Source organism: Anas acuta, chromosome Z (genome assembly GCF_963932015.1).
Source record: "Anas acuta chromosome Z, bAnaAcu1.1, whole genome shotgun sequence".
NCBI lineage: Eukaryota > Metazoa > Chordata > Aves > Anseriformes > Anatidae > Anas > Anas acuta.
This window is the reverse complement of record NC_089017.1, coordinates 67756505-67770823: the sequence shown is the minus strand read 5'-3', so window position 1 is coordinate 67770823 and position 14319 is coordinate 67756505. Positions and strand designations below refer to the sequence as shown.

General features: G+C 48.4%; 1 protein-coding gene across 1 annotated transcript; it reads right to left on the bottom strand.

The window, feature by feature from the left end:
• Window positions 1-12477: 12477 nt before the first annotated feature.
• On the bottom strand, window positions 12478-13491 carry LOC137848580 (E3 ubiquitin-protein ligase Topors-like). Its single transcript, XM_068667803.1, has one exon. The coding sequence runs from the start codon at window positions 13489-13491 to the stop codon at window positions 12478-12480; it is 1014 nt and encodes a 337-aa protein (XP_068523904.1).
• Window positions 13492-14319: the final 828 nt, after the last annotated feature.

The following is a 14319-nucleotide window of genomic DNA, read 5'->3' as shown; positions in this document are numbered from 1 at the left end:
TTGTAAGACTAGTCAAAAGGCAATTGAGGAAGGCAAGCATCCACTCACTGTTCTTGTCAGATACCAGAAAATCCACGTGCATAAATGATGTTAAGAAGGTTTTGCCCATGCATTAGGAAGCTGTACAATACAAAAGAATCCACTGCTAAGTTTATTGTCTCCAACTCTTGCATTCAAACAGAAGTGGAAACCTTTTTACTGCTCAATATGTGGTTCTTCCTCTCTGCTAGGAGTTGTGTTCATTTTAAGAGCAATTCTCAAGTACTGTTAGAAATTCAGGTCAATCACAAGACACAAATCTGAGGAAAATCTGGCTTTGTTTAGCCCAGTGTTCATAGATCATCTTGTTATCTAAACTCTTTCAGCATTCCTGCAGGCTGTTCTCTGAAGATAATGTAAACAATTATAGAGCAAGTGTTGTGTTGGTTGGTTGGTGGGTGGGTTGGCTTTGGGATGGTCATGGATTTTTTTGTTTGTTCTGGTTTCTTTGGTTTTGTTTGCTTGTTTTTGTACTTATTTGCTGCCTGTTATTTCTTAAAGCTTGTTATGAGCATCTGAAAATCAGTGGAGCTGAAGACAGCTGTCATAGAGAATAACAGAAGTGTTTTTCACTGGAAAAGAGCAGTGACATTCACTGAACCCACCTCTCCGAACTGAACAGAAGAAAATCAGTGTAAACACAGCCTCTACTTAGGTGGGTTCTTATGCAGGTCCAGGCTGATGAAGTGTAGGCAGAAGGAGGTTGCAGGCAGGCTCAGTCTTCTTCTAAGAAGCATATTTTTCTGGTGTTCTGGGAACGATGGTCACAGCACAGACCACAGCCAGGAAATGCGGAGTGCACAGAAGATTTACGGGCCAAACGTCTTGGTGTTCATATGAGTAGAGGAAGCAGAAAGGTTTATGCAGTTACACTGTAATGAGCTGAGCAGTGCTGAACATTTTACATGCAAAGCAAGATAACAATTGGATTCATTAAGTTAAGAAATAACTTCGACTTGAAATGACTTTGACAGCTGTTTTTTAAAGGTGATACCTAAAACCATTCTGTTTACTTGTGCTCTTATACATCTTTCTTTCCAGGAGCAGTGCAGAGTTGGCAGGTACTGTCTGTAAGGCTCTGTATTAGAGGCACTTATTAGAGGTCCTAGTGTGTTAGCTGCAATTTATTTTTTTTTACAGGTTATAATTTATATGCTAACTCTGCTGTTGCCTGTCTCAAGCAAAAATTTTCATGAGAAAATAGTAATCCGGGAAATGTCTCCACTTTGGTCTTGGCCTTTCTCAAAGAGTAGGTTCTTCCTGCAGCTGTAGAAATCTGGCTACTGGCTGTTAGGAAATCACAGGCTACAGATAACAAATCTTGAAATTGCAGAAGCAGCAGGTTTCTTTCCAGCCATCCGTGAGTGCAAATCACTATAATTGGTCCTTGTTTTTCCAAGTAAACAAGCAGCTTGCAAAACCAATATTCATCCTTTCTTTTCCTGCCTTTGACACCCTTAACCTTAAGCATCCGGAACACGCTCTTCCTTGACTTTCACTTTGTTACCTTTTTATCTTGCATTCATTTTCTCTTATTTTCTATATTTCATTTATTTCCCTTTGTCTTTTTCCCAGTGGAGTCAACATCCTGTGGGAGCATATAATTGTATTTCTTTCTGTTTGAAGGGAGTGGGGAATGATGACTCTGTTCTGTTGGAAAAACATTTTTTTTCTTCAGTTAAAACCCTGGGAAATACATAATATTTAAAAGATCTTCCAAGTGGAAGTAGAGACCAGGATTTCAAATGTGCTCGCTCTGTCATTTGTTGTTTTTGCTGTGTTCCTCCCAGCTTTCAAATCAAGACAGCAAAGGTGTGTTTGCTGTCTTTAAATTTGGAACTTCCCATCCAGCAGTGGGAAAACCACAGAGAAATACAAAGTTGCTTGTTATCTTTAGGTCACTGAAATCCTTATCTTGCAGTCTGACACCAATACAACTTTCCTGATTCTTTGTGATAAATGATTGATCCAAGAAAAATCCTAGAGGAAGTTTGTACTTAAAAAGTACAGGGAAGAGGCAAATTCTCCCAAACTGCTTGAGAACACCTTTCTTTGCCTGTTTTGCTGTCTTCCTCTGCAGTCAGTCTTCGGTCTGTCTTTATTGTCCCTGCAGTGACACATGGCCATTGCATATAACAATATATTTTACAGAATCATAGGATCTGCTGCTTATCTAGGCTTTGCATTTCTCAGTGACAATCTTTTTGAAAAAAATACTTGAAATACTTTTTAAGAAAAGTAGCACTCATGTCAAGACCGAGTATTTCTGTCTACTAGATCTCCTTCTAAGAGAAGGTCTCCTGTTGTTTTGAAACTGCATTTTCTAAATATACCATGATTGGCTCAAGGAGAGACTTTGTCATCTAATTTCTTTTTTGCTGTTTCTTCTTAAAATTCTGTACCTTTCCCTCTGGACCTGCTCTGTGTGTGTGCACGTGTGTGTGTATGAAGCAGCAAACTTGATTAGGAGAAGAAAAAGGTAGACAAGATCTTAACACATCCCTAGAGTAAATTAGGTTTGTACCAAAGCAGCACTGGTAAGTTTTGCTTGGAAGGTGAGTCTGGGGAATATGCCTTTAGAAAAAAGGAGAGCCATGCTGCTTTTGACATGGAACTTGGATGCACGTCTGTGGTCAGGGTTTGCTCATTTGTTTATGCTGTTCCACAGCATTGAAGCATTTGAATCACTCATGGGTTCATTTGTTTGAAAAATATGGAGAAATACGTCTTGTCAGAAGTTTCTAAAAACTTAACAAATATGGAGCTCTGTTTAAAAACAATTAAATCACCCAATTGTGCTAAAAAAAGGGAAACGCAGATGGTATGAACAAACTTTTGTTTGTTTGTTTGTTTGTTTGTTTGTTTCTACATGCATTTCTTTGTTTTTAAACAGCTTCTCCTTTATACTTGGTAATAATCAAATAATCTTGTCAGTACCCAATGCTCTTTCTATCTTTTGTACAGCAGAAGACTTTTTACAGTATTTCCACTGCAGGTTACCTAGGATTAATTATCCCCATCTCACTGGGGTGAAGAACCACATCCCTGAACACAGGTAATCATCTTACTCCCACGTCTGTCAGTCTCTCCCTGCCTTCATTGTCTGTCCTTTACAGAGAACCTTTTTTTCTTTTTTTTTTTTTTTTTCCTGAAAACATCTTGCCACAGAAAAGTGTGAGGAACTGAGAAGTGAGGGGTTGTACTGGCTGTCACAAAGTAAGTCAGCAGAAACATAAAACTGGATTTGTTGTAGTCTGAGTGCCAGTTTAATGTCATGAGCACTGATACAGACAATGCTATCCCTTTATCTTCTGATAATTGTGCTCTGTGGCTCAGGAGGTGGGTCTGCCACACCTACTTGTCTGGGATCAAGACCTGATTTTCAGCAGTATAATACAGATTGGTTTTGCATTACTTCATCGAATGATGATGTTGCATAAGGTGTTTGCTGATATGGGGCTATTTCTCATGGATTTTTAGCCACCTTTGTGTTTATGATTAGAGTGATACAATTTGAGGGCAAGTGGAAAATAACAATATCCCATGCTGTAGGAATGCAATTTTTTAACTGTTTGGTGAAGACACATTACATCTATGAAAGGAATATTTAAGTCTTGTGTACTTAGCAGCTGTGTGCCTGAAAGTATTTCTGGGAAGAGGCAACAGGCCTGTAATAGATCTGTTAGCTTGCTTACATAAAGAAGCTACCAGCAGCCTGCGTTTTGTAAAGGTGGTGCCACTTAACAAGTCACTAAACTTATCACTAACCTAACAAGTCTTATCACTAAACCATGTCCCTTAGTGCCACACCCACAAATCTCCCTTCAGAGATGAGGACTCCACCACCTCTCTGGGCAGCCCATTCCAACACCTAACCACTGTTTCCATGAAGAAATTCTTCCTGATATCCAATCTAAACCTCCCCTGGTGCAACTTCAGACCATTTTCTCTTGTCCTACCATTTTTCCCCTGAGAAAAGAGACAAAAAATGCCCTTACTGCAAGCTCCCTTCAGGCAGTTGCAGACAGCAATGAGGTCTCCCCTGAGCCTCCTCTTCTCCAGACCAAACACCCCCAGCTCCCTCAGCTGCTCCTCACAGGTCCCAGGTCCTTCACCAGCTTCATAGCCCTGCTCTGGACATGCTCCAGGGCCTCGATGTCCTTCTGGTACTGAGGGGCCCAAAGCTGAGCACAGCACTCCAGGTGCGGCCTCACCAGAGCAGAGCACAGGGGGACGATCCCCTCCCTGCTCCTGCTGGCTGCACTGCTCCTGACACAACCAGGATGCCGCTGGCCTTCTTGGCCACCTGGGCACACTGCTGGCTGCTGTTCAGCAGACTGTTGACCAGCAGCCCCAGGTCCTTTTCTGCTGGGCAGTGAATTTCCAGCCACCCTTCCCGCAGGCTGTACCACAGGGTGGGGTTGTCGTGGCCCAAGGGCAGCTCCCAGCATGTGGCCTTGTTGAATGTCACGTGACTGGACACGGAGCATTGACCCAGCCTATCCAAATCCCTCTGCAGAGACTTTCTCCAGCAGATAAACAAAATCTACAGTTAAGTGGTCATTTTAATTTCTGCTCCTTTGGGTTGGATGCCAGATAAACACAGTTTACATGTAGTACTGTGGTTTCCACAACTCCAGAAGTGTAACAGGAGGGGAAGCAGGGCAGTACTTGCTGTGCCACTTCAGTGGGGTCATCTGCTCTCTGGTACTCTGCCTGCTGCTCTGTGGTACACGTTAACAGAAGCAGAGATTAGAAACATCAGCAGTATCTGTGAGCAGGGCTTTCAAAGACTTTAGGCACCTAGATAAAGTCTGAGTACTGCAGCTGCTGCTTGACGGGTGTCTGAAATGGATTTGGTCCTGTGGGTGAGTGAGAACAACAAATTCAGCCCACCTTAGGGAAACTGATTTTTCCTTTCTCCTCTTGTGTGAGAAAGAAATCTTATGGGAAATTGCACAACAATGCTAAGCTGTAGCTAACACTCATCTTTTTGGCCCATAATGAAGTCACTGGTAGAAAAAAAACTACAGGCATGCTATGCTCTAGGGGAAAGGACGATTATTACTGAAGAAAACCTTGGTGAGAGGCCAGGGAAAAGTAGCCCTATCATGAGAGCATGAGCAAGAAGGGGAATGAGTTGCACAAGAGATAAAGCAGACAGAATCTGGGAAGAGATGTATGCTCCACTTCTGCTTTTTGTGCTGTTTTCTTTGTTTGTTTGTTTTGTTTCATTTTTGCAATACCCATGCTTATTGCAGTCCACTACAACAGTGTTTAGCTGTCAGTGTCAGCCAGAGGTAACCAGACAAATCGTTTGCAAGTCAGCAGCATGTGCGTGGCAACTGCAACATGGTTGGGTACTTTGTGTGTGCTGGTGGGGGGAGCAGGAGAATTTGTATTTACTCAGCAAAACAGGAAAAAAGTTGGGCAGTGGGTGGGGTGGGGACAGCCGAAGCATCCCCTAGGTTACAGATCAGCACAGAGGCAGCCCTCAAAACATTGGGATTTTTATTTTTTTATTATTATTATTCCATAAATATGGAAGTTCTGCCCAACTTAAATTTTGCAAAGTTCAGAGGGGAAGCAGACACCAGTAGACATCTTTCTAGCCTGGAATTGGGTCATTTGTCAAAAGTCAGATCTTTTCTTTGTCCAGTAGAGAGAAGGAGCTTCAGCTTGAATCTTGCCCTTGCAGAAGTCTCTGAATACCACAGTCCTAGGGATTTCTGTAGTTGCAGCAGGGGAACAGCTGGGGAGAAAAGAGTGTCCCTTAAGAGACCCATGGCTCTCGTGGTACCTCTGCGTCAGACCAGGGTTTAACCCTGACATTCAAAGGCAAGCCTTCAGCCTGAGGTTCTCTGATGAGATTTTTATTAGTGAGACACTGTTGAAGGTGTTTGGGTACTAGCAGCTCTGCCAGGTGCAGGCAAATTCCTATAAACAGGTCTAGCTGTGTACCTGCACACTTGCAGGTAAATTTTCCTGAGGAAGGAGCTGTCAGGAGCCTTCTAGATGAAGGAGGCATGGATGGGCGATAGCTCCTTGCCTTTCCTGCAAGGTATGGATGAGATACAGGTGCCAAAGAGAAACACGAAGGTGACACCAACAGGCCTCTGCTGGAGCCGCATGGGGCCGTGGAGAAGGCCCCTATGCCACCACCATGAAAGCTGGGTGTGACAGCAGTTGGAGAGGCTGATCTGGACCGGAGCGACCCTCTAGGGATTTTCTTCCTCGCACATGGGGCTGGTGAAAAGCTGGGCCAAGAGTGCAGGTCTCAGCACTATCAGGCTGTGAGGCACAGGGAAGAGCATGAGGCATTTTTTTAATGCTCGTGTCAGGCAGATGAATAATCCTTTATAGCCATGGGCATTGAGGGAATGGGTGTTTGCCAGTCTCTGCATGTTGCTTATATAAACATACATTTACATATGTACGGATGCTGCTTTTCCTTGTCTCTGATAAAAGGTTTTCCTCGCACATATACAGGCTTTTGACTGCACAGAATTACCTTTGACCCTTGAAGACAACTAATTTGTAATCTTTGCCTTCCCCGAGACAGTTTTTAGAGTCACAGAGGTATTTCCAGACAGCAGAATGTCTTACAGGAACCGAACACAACAGTAATTAGTACAGGTACTGCACCCAAGCCAGAAAACTGATAGCCTGTAAAGTCCTGGCACATTGAGTGAAAAATGGCCTATTACTTACCATCCGACAGGGAAGGGTCAAACAAACAAAATACAGCCAAAAGGGTGTGAGCCAAAGCACATATATGAAAAGAGTGATTCCCTTTAGCTCCAACAGGATAATGCCCAAACCACAGAAATGTTGGCTTAGGGATGATTTTTTTTTTTTTAATTCATGCCTTTATTTAGTTTTGCAGTGTCCCCCTAACACGCATGCATCAACACAGTGAAGGGATGAATGGTGGATGCAATCACCGCCCTGTGTCCTGCACTAGCTTTGCATATCATTTATTTATATGTCTGCCTTTGCCATGTACTTGGTTGTACAGCATCTGTAGTTTATTTTTTTCTTGCAAAACCTCTAAGTTTTTTTCTCTATTACTAGAGAAGAGTGGTGGAGGGAGCTTAGTTGCAAAAGCTGCTTAGACACTGTCTCATAAGTAACCTCTAGAAGAGGTTAGAAAGGACAGGTGCTGCTAAAGCACATATTAGAAAGAGCCCTGTGCCAGCAGAGTAGTAACCATGAGCTGCTTTCACCTTGGTGGGTTTGTGTAGTGCTCTCACTGCCTCCATTCCCCCCTGGTGCCATGTGGGCGAAGACGGCTGTGCCTCCACTGAGAGCCTGGCAAGGCTGAGGCATTCCTGTGTGCATGGGCTTTTGACAGTGTAAACACCAGCTTGGGAACAGTATCATCATCTTTATTGTTTCAATGCCGTGGGTCTGGCAACAGCACAAGCAGCCTGGCAAAGGATGAACATCTAAAATAGGAAGTGGGGTGTGTGCGTGCTAGTGACCCAAATGCCCTTGGGTGAATGCAACACCAGGGGAAAAGCCAAGGCCTTTCCATCTTCTTCTGCTGCCCCACCAGCGAGGTGGCTCTGGGCTCACAAGGAGCCAGGCAGGGACACATCCAGGACAACTGAGCCCAGCTGGACAAAGGGATATCCCATAACATCGCGTGGGACAATAACACTGGGGGTGCTGGCCAGGGTGGTGCTGCGAGGGTGCTGCTTGGGGCTGGGTGGTGAGCAATGGCATTATCCAGGAGGTTCATGAAGCACCTAGATGATAACTTCTTGGTGCAGGTGCTAACGGAGCCAACTAGGAAAGGTGCCCTCCTAGACCTGTTGCTAGAAAACAGAGAGGGTCTGGTGGGAGATGTGGTGATTGGTGGCCGCCTCGGTCATAGCGACCATGAAGTGGTTGAGTTCAAAATTTATGGTGACAGAAGGAAAAGTGCCACCAAAACCTCATCCCTAGATATGGGGAAGGCGGACTTCAGGCTGCTCGGGGAACTAGTCAGCAAGGTCCCCTGGGAAGCTGCTCTTGAAGGCCTTGATGTCCACCAGTGCTGGTCACTCTTTAAGCGATGCCTCCTAGAAGCACAAGATCAGGCAATTCCTAAATATCGCAAGTCAGGCAGGCGGGGCAGGAGGCCGTCGTGGCTGACCAGGAACATTCTTATGGAGATTAGGCGGAAACAGAGAGTGTTTCGCTACTGGAAGGAGGGCCAGGTGACATGGAAAGAATACAGGGATGCTGCTCGTGTCTGTAGGAAGAAAATTCGTGTGGCTAAAGCACACCTAGAGTTGAAGCTGGCTGTGTCTGTGAGAGAAAATAAAAAGGGTTTTTTTAGATATGTGAATGGAAAAAGGAGAACTAAAGAATACATAGGGCCGCTCCTTGACAGGGAAGGTCTTCTCACAGACGATGACATAGGCAAAGCAGAGACGCTTAACGCCTTCTTTGCCTCTGTCTTCAATGCCGATGATGGGCTTCGGGACCCAGGGTGCCCCGAGCTGGAGGACCGGGACGGTGGGGATGACAAACTCCCAACCGACCCTGAACATGTGCGGGACCTGCTACTCCACCTGGATCCCTACAAGTCCATGGGTCCGGATGGGATTCATCCCCGGGTGCTGAAGGAGCTGGCGGACGTCATCGTGGAACCTCTCTCAATTATTTTTCAACGATCCTGGGAGTCTGGAGAGGTCCCGGTAGACTGGAAGCTGGCAAATGTTGTGCCGATTTTCAAGAAGGGTCAGAAAGAAGACCCTAGCAATTACAGGCCTGTCAGTCTCACATCAGTGCCTGGTAAAATCATGGAGAAGATGGTTCTCGAACGTATTGAGGCGCACCTGGGGGACAAAGCAGTCATTGGTCCCAGCCAGCATGGGTTTGTGAAGGGTAGGTCCTGCCTAACTAACCTGATTTCCTTTTATGATAAGATCACCCGTATGGTGGACCAAGGGAAACCAGCTGATGTGATTTTTTTGGACTTCAGCAAGGCTTTTGACACGGTTTCCCATAGGATCCTACTGGACAAAATGTCCAGCATACAGCTAAATAAAAACATCATACGATGGGTGAGCAATTGGCTAACGGGCAGGGCCCAAAGGGTTATGGTGAATGGCGCTGCATCAGGCTGGCGGGCGGTCACCAGTGGGGTCCCTCAAGGCTCCATTTTAGGGCCGGTACTTTTCAATATTTTTATAAACGATCTGGATGTAGGAATAGAAGGCATTTTGAGCAAGTTTGCTGATGACACCAAACTTGGAGGAGTTGTGGACTCGAATGAGGGTGGAAAGGCCTTGCAGAGGGATCTGGATAGGTTGGAGAGCTGGGCGATCGCCAACCGCATGAAGTTCAATAAGAGCAAGTGCCGGGTCCTGCACCTGGGACGGGGAAACCCTGGCTGCACGTACAGACTGGGCGATGAGACGCTGGAGAGCAGCCTAGAAGAGAGGGATCTGGGGGTCGTGGTAGACAACAAGTTGAATATGAGCCGGCAGTGTGCCCTGGCAGCCAGGAGGGCCAACCGTGTCCTGGGGTGCATCAAGCACGGCATCGCTAGTAGGTCAAGGGAGGTGATTGTCCCACTCTACTCTGCGCTGGTGCGGCCTCACCTCGAGTACTGTGTGCAGTTCTGGGCACCACAGTATAAAAAGGACATGAAACTGTTGGAGAGTGTCCAGAGGAGGGCTACGAAGATGGTGAAAGGCCTGGAGGGGAAGACATACGAGGAACGGCTGAGGGCACTGGGCCTGTTCAGCCTGGAGAAGAGGAGGCTAAGGGGAGACCTCATCGCAGTCTACAACTTCCTCGTAAGGGGGTGTCGAGAGGCAGGAGACCTTTTCTCCATTAACACCAGCGACAGGACCCGCGGGAATGGAGTTAAGCTGAGGCAGGGGAAGTTTAGGCTGGACATCAGGAAGGGGTTCTTCACAGAGAGAGTGGTTGCACACTGGAACAGGCTCCCCAGGGAAGTGGTCACTGCACTGAGCCTGACTGAATTTAAGAAGAGATTGGACTGTGCACTTAGTCACATGGTCTGAACTTGGGTAGACCTGTGCGGTGTCAAGAGTTGGACTTGATGATCCTTAAGGGTCCCTTCCAACTCAGGATATTCTATGATTCTATGATTCTATGATTATGCATCACTTGCTCTGTACATTTTTTATTGTTATTATTATCATTCTTATCATTCTTATTATTTTCTGTCCCTTTTTTGTCCTATTAAACTGGTTTTAACAAATGAGTTTTTACTTTTTTTTTTTTTCTTTTTTCTTTTTTCTTTTTTCTTCTGCTTCTCCCCCATCCATCTGTGGGAGGGAGGAGGGAGCAAATGGCTGTGTGGCGCTTTGCTGCCTGCCGGGTTAATCCACAACAGGCCTTTTGGTGACCAGCTTGGGGCAAGAAGGGTTGAAATAAGGACTGATTGGACCAGAACGTGTTAAAATAAAATTTGGCTCTCCGAGTTGTGCTTGGTCTCAGAGCTGTGTTGTGTAGCACATTATTTGCTGTGTGTGTTCCCTGCCATGCTGTTTGTCATCTCTGGGGGCTGGTTTAAGGTTATCGTTTTGCTGTACCATGTAACACTGTCTTATGATAAGATAAAATTACCGGTCGTGAGAGTAATCTGGTGTTTGTACTCAGCACTACTGTCATCTCTATACTTCGGGAACCATCTCTTAGAAACTATTAATAATTACACTTTACCTTTTCTCCTTGGGGAGCTAATCTATGTGGAAGACACAGAGGGGGCACCCTCCCCTTCTCCTTCATGTACCCTTCTCCTCTGGGCTAGATACAACAGCTCTTCAGAATTTTGAATATCCTATTGCTATGTCTCCTGAATGTGTTTCTAGTCAAACTGTTTAAGAATACCATCCAGAGATATGTGAAAAGATTTAAGCTATCATCCAGGCAAGCACTTTGTCACCTGGCTGCTCCAATGCTTGGGTGATTTGTAGCACCCATGACATGAGTGTGATGTATTGGATACAAAATTTGTGGAAAGGTTTAGGTGAAGTGGTTGGACTTAAGTGTTTCCGCCTGCTGTTTGTAGAGATGATGATATCTCTGAGGAAAGCAACCCTTGGAGCTCAGGCAATATCCCAGACAGACAGCTTATGAGATCTTTGACTCCAGAGAGCTTTTCCCCAAAAAATGAAAGCGCTGTTTGTGCCTTTTACAAGGCATTGGCTTCTAGCCAATGAGCTGGTGAATCCGGAGGAGGATACGATAGTTGGGTTGGAATCGACTGCAGAGGTTTCTGCTTGAAGCTCCTGCTCAAAGCAGAGTCAGACGCAGTGTTTGAGGGCTTTATCCTGTGCCATCTCCAAGCCCTGCCATGGATGAGACTGCACGCTCTTTCTGGGGCCGATGGCGTAGCAGTTGGATCAGTAAAGGAGCGCGCAGCTCCCTCACTGTCTGGCAAACCGCACGTGTCTGACTGTGGGCCCACATGGCTCTTTAAGGCCTCAGAGGCTGCTCGCCAGGTGCCGAGCAATCCCGCTGCAACCTTGTTGTTTTTAGTTGCACAATCCTACACCTTGACCTCAGTTTGGTCCCGTGTTTCAGGCTCATAAACTGTCTGATTGTTAAGAAGGAGAATAAGCTGTAAGGTTGCCAGGACAGTCTTTGTTCCTAAGGACGTACGATTCCCCCTAACGTGCAACTGCTGACCAGCGAGGGGCAGTTGTGTGCGCGGCTCCGCTTCTCTCAGCTGGAGCTTCTTCCCAGCTCCGGTGGGCCCATTTCCAGCGACTTTCTGGACGAGCTTCTCGGAGCTGTTTGCTGAGTTTGGCCGAACCCATCTTCATGAGGCGATCAGTGTGCCTGTTCCCATCCTGATCTGCGTCCCACTAGCCTGTTCCTTTTCATTCCTTCTTGCTACTTCTCAATATTGATGCCATAACTTCATCGGGTTGCCTTTTTCATCTTGAGAACAGGCTCCCCTCTTAAACCCTTCTCCCCACAGCAGTCCTTTTCCAAAACAGCTTTTCATTGGTCAAACAACTTTGCATCTAACAACAACAGCAAACACCCAGCAACATCCATGCCTTAATGGCTGGAGAACAAGCAACCCGAGACTGCATGGAGTCTCCTGAATCACCCTTCTGTATTCCCTCTAAACTCTTTTACATTCATGATGGCCTCATTGTTAAGAGTCTGATGTTGCCACCAAGCATGGGGCTTGCCGACACCCATGGCCACACTCCCACGTCTCCCCCTTCTTCGTTAATATCAACCATCTTCTTGACACGAATTACTATGCCATATATCACAGTGGCATCCCTGGCCATGGCAGGGGGAGTGGAACTAGGTGATCTTTAAGGTCCCTTCCAACCTGAGCCACTCTGTGTTTCTATGGCTGTAGGATTGTGTGATTCTACGAAGAAGACCAAGACACTATCTGTGGCAGGGTCATAAATTTTTATTTGTATGACAACCACGTGTACCCTGCTAAAGGTGCGGGGGCCTCTTGCAGGGCTGGGGAGAGTCCGGGTTGCTGTCGGCCCTCCTCTTCCTCCTCCGCCGGGGCCCCCCAGGTGAGCTGTCCCTGCCCTGGCCAGGAGGTGAGGGCTCATGGCTGCAGCCTGGCACCACGGCATCTTCTTCTGCCACCTCTCGTGGCTCTGAGGAGGGCTCCTCCTGCTCCCCAGGGATGGGTGCGGTGGGCAGATGGCCAGGACCCCCAGGTAGGGTGGCACTGGAGGTGCTGGGCAGCTCCTCGACGTCAGAATCCTCCGGGCTGCTGGCAGGAGTGTCCCGGGGGGAGGCAGCAGGGCTGGGTGTGGCCTCAGGGCTGTCTTCTGGCTCCCAGGTGTCTTGGGAGCCCTCGAGGTCCACCTCAGGGCCGTTGTACTGCAGGCTGGCAGGACGGGGTTCCAGGAATCCCAGGTGCTCCAGGTACTCCTCGCTGCACGTCTGCAGCATGATGGAGATGAGCCGCTGCACAAAGCTCACCGTGTGGCCCTGCAGCAACGGCCGCAGCTCCTGCACCAAGGCCTGCTCATCCAGCCCGCAGCGGCACAGCCAGGCGATGATGGTGGCCTCCAGCATGTCCTGGTCCCACCAGGCAGCGTCGAACAGCTCCCTGGCTTGCTGGCGCACCCAGGAGCGCAGCGGACCGAGGACTTCCAGGTGTTCCCTGAAGAGGGCCGCCCATTCCTCAGGCAGGAGGCCTCCCACGGCAGGCTGGGGCACCGGCTCCGCAGCCCCCTGCTCGTCCTGCTGGCTGTCATCTTGGTCCTCTGTGTCGGGGGCAAGCTGCACCTCCAGGAAGTCGTCTTCCGCCCAGATGGAGTAGCGGATGGAGGTGATGCGCTGCCTGCAGAGGGGGCAGGTGCTGCTTCTCTCGGCCCAGCGCATGATGCACCCGAAGCAGAAGTGGTGCAGACAGGGGAGGACGTAGCTGGGCTCCTTGGGGGCCCCCTGGCACACAGGGCAGGTGACGTCCTTGGCCTCACTGGCCATGGCGTCGGCTCGCTGCAGCGGGCTGGGGAGAGCTGCAGATGGGGAGCTGCTTCCCCTGGCTGGTGCCGCTGCCACAGGTGCTGTGTGCTGCAAGAAAGAGAGAGGCCAGGGTCAGTGGCTGTGCCGGAGCGGGCAGCGGCAGTGCCCCGGCCCCTCAGCAGGACAAAACCCCATGCCCAGCCCCGGGGCATGTGTCCCCGCACAGCTCACCTGCACTGCTGCGAGCACTCTCCGCACAGCCCCGGCTGCCTGAGCCAGGCAGGGCCGGGGAAACGCAGGCACTGGCTGCAGGGACAGGCACTGAGAGCAGCTGCCAACAGCCCCACAGCACAGCTCCAACAACTCCTCTCGAGATCCTTGCTCGGCACTCCAAGCCTCGCACACACGCTCAGCGGGAGTCCAGGCATGAGCCAGGCTGGGCCAGGCTCTGACGGCGCCCCAAGATAAGCAGCGAGGCCTGTGAGGTCACAGCCCGTTGCTGGCTGACCTCAGAGCCTATCGCTAGGTGACCTCAGAGCCCATCGCTCTGGCTGACCCCCAAAAAACAAAGCACATGTCTGAAAGCACTTCCCAGATGTTTTGTGGACTCCCGCAGTTCACAAAACTTGCTACCGTGACCACTTCCCTGGGAGGCCTGTTTCAGTGGCCAAGCCCCATGTTGGTGAAAACTCTTTTCCTCACCTGCAGCCAGACCCTCCACTGTCCCATCTCCTTGCCATTCCCTCGAGTTTTGTCAGTGTCCCCAGAGAGCAGAGCTCAGCCCCGGCCCCTCTGCTCCCCTCGTGAGGAAGCTGCAGGCCACCACGAGGCTTCTCCTCTGTCTCGTGC

Coding starts and splice junctions, on each gene's coding strand:
- LOC137848580 (XM_068667803.1), bottom strand. CDS start 13,491: ATGGCCAGTGAGGCCAAGGACGTCACCTGCCCTGTGTGCCAGGGGGCC.